Source organism: Camelus ferus, chromosome 10 (assembly GCF_009834535.1).
Source record: "Camelus ferus isolate YT-003-E chromosome 10, BCGSAC_Cfer_1.0, whole genome shotgun sequence".
Classification (NCBI taxonomy): Eukaryota; Metazoa; Chordata; class Mammalia; order Artiodactyla; family Camelidae; genus Camelus; species Camelus ferus.
The window spans coordinates 62930151-62940177 of NC_045705.1; the positions used below are offsets into that span (position 1 = coordinate 62930151).

Below are 10027 nucleotides of genomic sequence, written 5' to 3' on the forward strand. Positions count from 1 at the left end.
GTTTTTAATAAAGCAGTTGGGAGTCTCCAACCTGGGAGAATGCTGGGAGGCCCAAAGAATTCAAATGTCCTTCACATGTGGATTACCATTGAGAAGAAAGGATGAACATTTCTGGAGAACCTCCTGTGAGTTGGGTGCCTATGCACCTGTAGGAATGCTGCTGGCCCTTAAGGACCCTTTGGGAGACATGAAAAAATATGCCTTCCTCTACTGCCCTAATAGGATACCAGTCTATGAGGTTCCTGATGCAAATACGGCCCCTTGGACGTGGTTCCAGCATACATAGTACCACCTGCTCAGCTGTGTGGATTTCACACGCACATACTCAAGAGCTCAGAAATGTACCTTGGTCTATCTGTAACTCAACTTAGCTGTGCATTTCTTTGCTTCCAGTCCAACTCAGTCCTCTTTGAATTTAAACTGTCTATTCAGGACTCAAATCCAACCAGGTCAGGATCTGCCCTTGCTCCCTTCCATTTCCCTTTCCAGGAAGGTGTAGATATTCATGGAGCTTGCTGCTGAGGGAGCAGCATCCGTCCATGTAGACTGCCCCTGAGAACTCATGGGCTTTGGTCATCTACACCTGTCCTCCCTGCACCTGCCTGGAAGCAACTGTGACACTCTGACCTCTGGTTGCCAGGGTCACGAAATCGACCTTCAGCTGCCTTCCCTGGACCACACACGTGGCCCTTCCAGGTCCATCAGTCTGCTCTCAGACACACCAAGTCCACTTTGGAGGCGCAGAAACTTCTGGATGCCCTCAACTCGTGACACGGGGGTATATTGAGGATTCTGGGGAGGGGCCAGCTCCCTCCATTTCTACTGTAGTGAGATTTCTCCATACAGGCAGAGGGGGTTGTGGGAGGACTACTGCATCCTCAGGATACACCTGGTAAGGGAAGTGCAGGTTCCCTCTGCCCTGATGTCCCCCAAATATATCTGAGACTTTTTCAAGCCACCTTCAGGCTCAGCCCAGAGCAAGAGGGCCAGGAACCCCTTTGCAGACCAGCAGCCATGTTTAGGATTGCTGCCCCTCCCCTTCCCTCCCACCTGCTGGTGGAACCTTTATCTCCTTTTGGGTGAGATTTTGACTTCTGTGATGACACATGCCTTCTCACTCTAGGGCTTACAGCATCAGCTCCCGGCTCTCCAAGTTCAAAGCCAAGCGTTTCTACTTAATAAAAAATCTTTCTCTCTTAAAACCCTCTCTGTGTTTCAAAGCCTCTTTTGCAACTCAAAGCCAAGGGTTTGACTCTTTGTTCTGAGTTCCCTTTGGAGAATGATGCCAACTTAGCATCTGAATGGAGGGGAATGGATATAAGGAAATTGCCTACAGCAGAGCATCAGTTAATAGTTCAAAATGATAATACCCAGTTCCCTTGTTATCTCAGGCTTCGTGATAATCCTTCTAGGGGAGCGTTTTCACACCCATTCGGGTGAGGCGAGTGAGGCACTTTCCCAGGAGCAAAATTTAAAGTGCCCCAAACTGAGGAATTGAGATAAGTAACAGTTTAATGCAATAATTTAAAAAAAATCAAAATTAATGCAAAAAAGTCATGATGAATGAGATATCAAGTTTTAAAATAAAGAGAGGATTCGTATCATGATTCTTCCTTTTGCCACAGGCTCCAATAATGGCTCATCACAGTACTGGTTCTAATCATGCTTTTATTCCAGTAAACAATTATTTGCAATCATTGCTGAGGTTTTTGGCACTCCCTTACATTTTGTACCTGGGACAAGCACTCCAACCCCCTCTCTTTCTCCAAATGGGAGAATTGAGGTTCATAGAGGGTAAATAGCTCAAGTGGAACAGATGGTCCCATGGAACTGGTGGGAGAGACACTCTCTGTTCATTTATTCAACACATCTTCCTTGAGTAGGTACAATGTAGCAAGCACTGGGCTCGGTATTAAGGAACATGGGTGAATATGGTCCCTACCCTCATGGAGCTTACATCTTAGTACAAAGGAAACAGACTTCAAATAAGTCACAGTTAATCATTTATTTAATTATAATTAGAATAAGTACTTTGAAGGAGAAATGTGGGAACTCTGTAACATGGGGGCTTAATGTGCTGTGTAGGACCTAGAAAGAGTCTCTGAGAAAGGGAGGTTTCAGCTGAAACCTTAAGGATAAATAATGTGAGCCAAGTACAAGAGGGACCAGCATGTGTATAGGTCCTGGGGTAGAAAGAAGCTGGTATGTTTGAGAAACTGAGAGGAAGTGTATTAGACCAGGTGAATTCTATAACAAACAGCCCTTCAGTCTAAATGGCTAAGCATATTAGAATTTTATTTCTCACTTGCTTCAGTCTAATATGGGTCAGATAGCTGGTCTCCAAGTGGTGACTCAGGAATCCAGTTCCTTTCCCCTTTAAATACTGCAGAAAAGAAAAGAGAGTTGAGGATTGTGCTGGGTTGTAGCATGTATCACTCCTGCCCACATCCATTGAACCAGTGCTCATTCCAGGGCCCCATCCCATCAACCTGCTGAGTGCTCAGGAGGAAGACGAGTAAAAGAGAAGTTGGTGACCTGCAGTAGCCCCTGCTGCAGGGAGAGGAGCCGGGCCAGGCAAGTCCTTGGTGATCACAGTTGGGACCTGAGTCTGGAGGCTTAGCACAGAAGATCCAACTTGCACTCGGCCACAGATCTAGGAAGTTATTAACATAAGGGCAGTTGCCAGCCATGACCACCATGGCCTCTTCCAGAAAGAAGAAGCCATCATGCTTAGGGCCATTTTGGAATGTGGAAGCCTACCAGCAGCCATTAGGATGGTCAGGTTCCCATGCCAGGAGGCATGGCCCTGGGCATCAAGTCAGCCTTACTCCCTTGCCCTCTGTTCCTCCCGCTCTGGTGTCCCCTGGGAGAGATGAAGGGGGTTTGGTGGGTACTGAATGGAAAATGACACTCTCAGTTTTCAACAGATGAAGCAGGTTACTCTCAGAGCTCTGGTTTCAGGGGCATGTGATCCCCAGGGTATGTCTAGGCTCCAGTTTCTAGGGACTCTGGCTAGCTGATGGGCAGCCACTGAGCTAGCTTTGTGAGTTTGGCTGTCTACCGTTGAGGGGCCGGAGACTGCCTGGAATTTGCTAACAGGCAAACCCTGAGCCCAGATCACAGCCCTAGGGGTCTCTTTGCTCTGCCCTCTTGAGCAGAGGTTCTGAGCCTGCTTGGGGCTTCCTAGGCTTACCTTGTGGGTTCTAGGACACCCTTAGTTGGACAAACACACTGAGCCCCAGGGCCTGGGATCCAGATCTCCAAGTAGGGCAGTCCTAGAAATCTTTCTCCTGTTTGCAGGATGGGGGTGAGCATTTGGGCATCCTAGCTGATTTTTCTGATTTCCTCCAGCTGAGAGAGGCAATGAGACGTAACAGGAAAAGCCCTGGCTTTGCAATAAGATGGACTGGATGGCATCCTGGCTTTGCCCCTGACCAGCGGTGTGACCCCGATTGAACTACTTAACTTCTCTGAATCTGTTTCCTCTTCTGTAGGGCAGGGGGATTTAGTACCTGCCTGGCAAAGCTATGGAGAAAGGTAAATTAGATAACCTGTAGGTGCTCAGTAATGATAACCATCATGATCACGTGAAAGAGAACCGAGATGAGAGGGGTATGAGCTGCACAAACTCCTTCCCCCAACACGCATGCACACATCTCTCTTGCAGCTGCAGCCAAATGGATCCAGTTAAAATGTGTGTCAAATCATGTCACTCCCTTGCCTAAAGTCCCTCTGGATCTTTCAACCAGAGTCAAAGCCAAAGCCTTCACAGAGGCTGCAGGCCCTCTACGGTCCACCCCCTCCTCTGTTTCTCTCCCTGTCCTCATCTGCTTCCAAGCATCCCTTGCTCCTGGGGCTTTTGCGGCTCTGGTCTGCCCAGGTGCACTCCCACCCCAGGGTTTTGGCATTGCCGTCCCCTCTACCTGGAATTTTCTCCAGACATCTGTCTGCTTGGCTTACTCCCCCTCTTTCCCATCTTTGCTCGAATGCCATCCTGTCAATGAGGACTCCTGGCCACTCTGTTTTCAGTGGGGTCCTCAGTCCTCCTCATCTCTTCTAGCTTTATCTCCTCCATAATCTGATCACTGCCTGACACACTGAAATGCATTTTGTTGATTATCTCCACTCACAGGAATACAACTTCCACAAAGGCAGGATTTTTTATCTATTAGTTCATATTCCTAGTAATTGCCAGTGCCTAGACATACAAGTAGGGGCTTAATGTTTGTTGAATGAATAACTGAATGCTGACAAGGACGCACGCTGTGCCTGGCCATATAAGGGGACTGGGCCATGGCATGAAGGACACTCATTTTTCTTTTTGCCGAATAAGGGAATTTGACTAGACCCTCAGGAGATCACGAACCGTGGGGATTGCATGTGTCATTGAGTGAATTCTGGCCTTCATGAACTTTTCTGGGAAGAGGGTCCCTGGCTTCTTGCAGACATTAACAGAGCCTGTGATCTCCCAGAGGATCTTAGCACCCTCCCTACTCTGACATTTCATGGTTGGCTCTAACAGGCTCAAATCCTTGTTTTCTAAGAACCTGTGATGCTAGCATTCCATGATCTTATTCAAGTCTTAGCCACCACACTCCTGGCCCCTAAAGATCAGGGGTGGGAACCAGAGGGGCCTTGGCAGGGTCAGCGGGGTGGAGACCGGGGTGCCTGTGTCACCCACCTTAGGATGGGTGACAAAGGAGGCTTCTAGATTCCATGTGCTGTTCCCTTCCTTTTATTTAAAAGAAAATAGATTTAAAGCAAATATGACAAAATGTGAACAACTGTCAGCACTGGGTACTGGGCATGGAGTGCTTATTGCAGAGAACTTTGTACTTTTTCTGTATCTCAAATATGCCTTTTAAAAATACAGATTTGGAGGTGGGCTGGACAATTCTAGCTAATGATTAGGAATGGAGAGGCCATCTCTGGGGGCCTGAGGTGCCTGTCCTTTGGGCGTTTTTCCAGTGCAAGTGCGGGCAGAGGGCTGGCCAGGGTCTGGGGCCATTCCTGGAGCTGTCGGAGCCCCTCCCCTTCCCTGCTCTCCTCTCTGCTCCTCTCGAGTGTCAGTTTCCTGTCTTCCTGGGATTGTGGGGAAAGGCTGAGAGGCCCCGTGCTGGGGGTGAAGCTAATTCATTAGTGACGCCTCGACAAGGACCAGGCGCCCGCAGTGCCAGCGTGATTCATCAGCACGGTTGCCCGGCTGCCAGCCTGCGTGGGCCCAGAACGCCAGCACATTTTACCTTTACCCACTGAGAAGGGCCTGGTGGGAGGCGAAGGTACAGCATATACCGAGAGCAAGAAAAAGACTTGAAGAAAGAAGAGGGCTGGTCCCCTGTACCCTGGAACCCAGGAAGCTTCTGCTAAGGCTGGTGCTGGGGCTGCAGGGGCTTGCGTGGCTCCTGCCCCTGCTGGCAGAGCCCCAGAGGGCTGCCTGGTGCTGGAGTGCCAGCTCCAAGCATGTTGTGAGGGGGGCTGGCTGGGCTTCCTCCTCCACAACAAATGTTCCCTTGGGGAAACTGCTTGTGGGGGCAGCAGGGGTTTGTGGGGTGGGGAGGTACTCATTCTTGTCTTGGCTGCCTGGCTGGGTTTTCCTCAGCTTGCTGATCTCTGAGGTGTCACCTCTTCCCAGAAGTTCTCCCAAATGAGTAGAAGGGAGAGGGTTGGACTGGGGCTTGGGTGAGGATTGGAAAGAGTGTATAGTCCCTCTGGCTGGGGCTACACCCCAGATCAGATGTTTGAGCCCCACTTCCTCTCTGCCTGGGTCCTCTGCTTCAGCTTGCATCTTGTTAGTCTCTGTTCCAGGACAGGACATCTGAAGCTAGTTCCTGGTTCACGGCAATGCCTGCCTCTGTGTCCCCCATCACCTGTGCACCCCCTGACATCCCTTGCCTGATTACAACGGCTATTGCTCTGCCCTTTCGTTCCTTTATCCAACCACATATATATTGAGGATCTGAGCAAAAGAAGCCAGGAGCAAAAAAAAAAAAAAAAAAAAAAAAAAAGTATACACTGAATAATTCCATGTATATAAAATTCAAGAGCGGGCAAAACTGATCCATCAGATAGAGGTCAGGATCCTGGTTGCCTCTGAGAGGTGGGGATTGACTGGAAGAGGCAGGTGTGGGGAACTGTGAGTGATGGAAATACTACAAGGGTGTTTACATTTGTCAAAACTCACCCAACTGTACACTTACGATCTATGCATTTCACTGTATGTAAAGTTTGCTTCCATCTTTTAAAGTGTTGATAATTTTCATTGAAATTCCCGGTGCCAGAAGGAAAAGAGATAAGCTTGCCTGTTCTGCCCAGCTTACATTTTAGGGGATGTGGTTTTCATCCTCGCCTTGCAATGGGCATTGCTGTCTGCCCTTGGGCTGGCCTCCCTGTCTGCCTGCAGTGGGGATGGGTCAAAGGGCAAGATGCTGTGCAGAGGTCTGTGCCTTCAGCCAATTACATGGTCACACCAGCTGGGTTCAAGGGAAGGTGGGAAGGTATGATGGAGGAGGCAAGATTCCTGCAGACTTGGGTCCCTGGCTGTACCCCTCTACTCACTGTGTGACCTTAAGCAAGTTGTGTGACCCCTCTGGGGCCACCTTCCTTATCTTTCATATGGGATTAATAATGCCTCTGTCATGAAAGTTAGAGGCTCTTCTATGAGAAAATTCATTGTCAGAGGTGGAGTCGTCCATCGTTGTTTCCATTTACTGATGTGGTACATGGTTAAGAGCACAGGCTGGATGGTCAGACTGCCTGGCTTCAAATCCCAGCCACTAGCCAGTGGGTTGACTTGGGCAAGTCACCCAGCTCATGTCAAATCTTTCAGAGCCTTAGCTTCTCTGCCTTTAAAATTAGGGGCAATGAGGGTACTTACCTCATAGGCATAAGGCAAGGATTTAAGGCAATGCTTAGCATAGTGCGGGGCACAGAGCAGGCGAGTGTTTCTGCCGGCGACTCTGGCCGGAGGGCTTGAAAAGGGAGGGGAGAAGGCAGCCGAAAACGGCTGTTGGTGGGAGTGCGTGCAACAGGAAGAGTTACAGAACAAGAGTGGTCGTCATTGGTGGTGCTCAAAGGCGCTCATGTGCTCCAGTCCTCTGTCCACCACAGCCACACGCAGACTTGGAGCAAAGCAGGAGGGACATGGCAGGAGACGGGAGTGTAGGTGCACTAACCAGGCACTGAGGGTGCCAGGGGCGCGGAGGGGGGCGGACCCAAGCCTGGGTCCCTGCAGATCCTTAGTTGTGACCCACACTGAAAAGGCCCAGAAAGGAACACTGTTCTGAGTTACTATCCTAACGTGACCTCAGCGGGAAGCCTGGGCGCACGCCGCGGGACATGAACGGCCGTCTGTGTCCGCGCCCCTCAGTCCCTCCTCGAGAGCCACTTTTCCCGAGTCCTGGGTCCCGCGCCGGCGTTTCCTCGGTCCTTGGTAACTTCTTTTTGGACTTGCTACTCTGGGAGCACACAACCACACACCAAACGGCTCGATGTGGCTGGAAGTGTAGACAATGTCGGTCGTCGGGTCTGTGTGGGCACGGGGCCAGGCTTGAGGGGAACGGATCTTGGGTTCCCTTGGCAAGCGCAGGTTCTGGGGCTGGTCGGGTGGGAACGCCGGGTGCGGACTTGGGAGCCTGGACCCGGCTCGGGCGGTACCTTGGCCCCGCCCCGCCCCGCCCATCCTCCGCCTCATTGGCAGCCGCACGCGCGTCGGGGTTGCCTGGGCGACGGGTCTCCAAGCTGCAAGTCAGCTCTAACCTGAGCCAGTCGGCCTCTGGCGGAGGGAGCAGGGGAGGCCGGTGGGCGGGCGGCCGAGAGCAGCGCGCGGCGGTGGTGCCCCAGGCGGGCGCCTCCTCCCGGCCCGGCACGGCCCCCGTCCCGGCGCAGGGGCAGGCCGGGGCGGGGGGCCCCGGAGCCGGCGCGGCCTCGGCCCCGTCGGGGAGGCCGGGGGACCGCCAGGGCGGGGAGATGCCCGGCGGCGGCAGCGGCCCCGGCCGGGGCCCGTGACCATGGGCATCGCCGAGTCCACGCCGGACGAGCTGCCGTCGGAAGCGGAGGAGCAACTGCGCAACGGCGAGCAGCAGTTGGAGCTAAGCGGGAGGCGGCTGCGGCGGCTGCCCAGCGCTGTGTGCGCTCTGAGTCGCCTGCAGAAGCTGTACGTGAGCGGCACAGGGCTGCGGGAACTGCCCGAGGAGATCGAGGAGCTGCGCGAGCTGCGCATCCTGGCGCTAGACTTCAACAAACTGGAGCGCCTGCCCGACGGCCTGTGTCGCCTGCCGCGCCTCACGCGCCTCTACCTGGGCAGCAACCGGTTGCTGGCGCTGCCCGCCGACTTCGCGCAGCTGCAGAGCCTGCGCTGCCTCTGGATCGAGGGCAACTTCCTGCGGCGCTTCCCGCGGCCGCTGCTGCGCCTGGTGGCGCTGCAGTCGTTGCAGATGGGCGACAACCGGCTGCGCGCGCTGCCCGCCGAGCTGCCGCGCATGACGGGTCTGCGCGGCCTCTGGCTCTACGGCAACCGCTTCGAGGAATTCCCGCCCGCTCTGCTGCGCATGGGCCGCCTGCACATCCTCGACCTAGACCGCAACCGCCTGGGAGGCTTTCCCGACCTGCACCCGCTGCGCGCCCTGCGTGTCTTCTCCTACGACCACAATCCGGTCACTGGGCCCCCACGAGTCGCCGACACGGTCTTCCTTGTGGGCGAGGGCGCCGTCGAGCGTATGGCCGAGCGCGACGAGCCCACGCCCCAGCCGCCGCCCCGGCGCCCAGCGCGGGCCTTTGAGGATGAGGAGGAAGAAGACTTGCTCATAGGGAGCGGTGGCTGCCGGACTCTGGGGCCCCCGGGGAGCAGCCTCGGAGCCCTGGAAGCAGCTCCAGGACTGGGCACCTGAGCCTGTGCTCTGAGTGATGGGCTTCGGCCACTCTGGGAGGAGGGGCTCTGGGAAGGTTTGTGGGAGCAGCGAGCCTTAACTTGTGGCAAAGGCAAGGTCACTTTGAGCCAGCTGCCCCGGGGACAGGCAGGCCTGGGGGCCATCTTCAGACATTACAGGGTTGTAAGAAGACTGCCCCCTGGCTGGTCCCTGGGCAGTCGTCAGGCCGAGAAGTCCCAGCTCTTTCCATTTCCTATAGCTCTGTCCGGTCCCTGATAGTCACTGACAACACAACAAAGGTACCAGCTTCCTCCTGAAACCAGGGTCCACGGAATCATCACCATGGCTGTGGATGCCCAGGGCGCCCACCAACCTCCCTCTCCTGGAGTTTGGATCTCCTAGGTCCACCCTTTCTGGTGCAGAAGCTGCTACCTCTGGGGTGGACCACATGCCTGCGTGAGGCAGAACTGCCCCTGGAGGAAGGCCTGGCCCTGGGGCAGGGCCTTGGAGTTGGCGCCGGTGCCCAGGACAGGTGTGGGAAACAGACTGAGGCCCTAACACTGTAGCTGCCCTTGCCTCTGCATAGGGGCTCATCGTGCATACCTCCCTACCCAGGCCCCCTAAATTTTGGGTGGGGGAGGGGGAACTCAGAAGGCAAAGTTTCTTCCCCTGCCTTTCACTGTTTTCTTCTCCCTGCTTGTGCCTGGGATCTTGCTGGGAAAGAGAACTCTCCCTCCCTTCCCCACAGCCTGAGCCTTCCAGCTGTCAAGTTTGAAAAGAAGCCACTGTGCCTCTAGGGCCTCCTGCACCCGAGAGAGAGGCTCTCTGCTCTGGGAGGCTGCTCCAGCGCCTCTCCCACTGCCTGCACTCTCCATTCCCTTAAATGGGCACCATCAGGGTGGCTGGCACGGCGTGGGGCATGAGACGAGCTCCGTGTGCCTCCACTCCGTCACCAGGAACAGCCTCCAGGGGTGAGGAGTGGGGCCTCACTTTGTAATTCCCAGGGCCAGATCTTTCCCATCCAAGCAATAATGGGAGGAGGGCCCAGGGCCAGGGACACTCAGGGACACTGTCAGGGGCAGGGGCCCCTCATGGTAGTGTTTTCTTTAGGAAGAAAAAAAAAAACTGGCTGTAAACATAAATTATATTTCTCAGAGACAGAA

General features: G+C 54.0%; 1 protein-coding gene across 1 annotated transcript; it reads left to right on the forward strand.

Moving 5' to 3' along the window:
* The first annotated feature begins 7757 nt into the window (after nt 1–7757).
* LRRC10B (leucine rich repeat containing 10B) lies at nt 7758–10027 on the forward strand. Its single transcript, XM_006195921.3, has one exon. It carries the CDS (start codon nt 8007–8009, stop codon nt 8883–8885), a length of 879 nt encoding a protein of 292 aa, XP_006195983.2. The 5' UTR covers nt 7758–8006; the 3' UTR covers nt 8886–10027.

Coding starts and splice junctions, on each gene's coding strand:
- LRRC10B (XM_006195921.3), top strand. CDS start 8,007: ATGGGCATCGCCGAGTCCACGCCGGACGAGCTGCCGTCGGAAGCGGAG.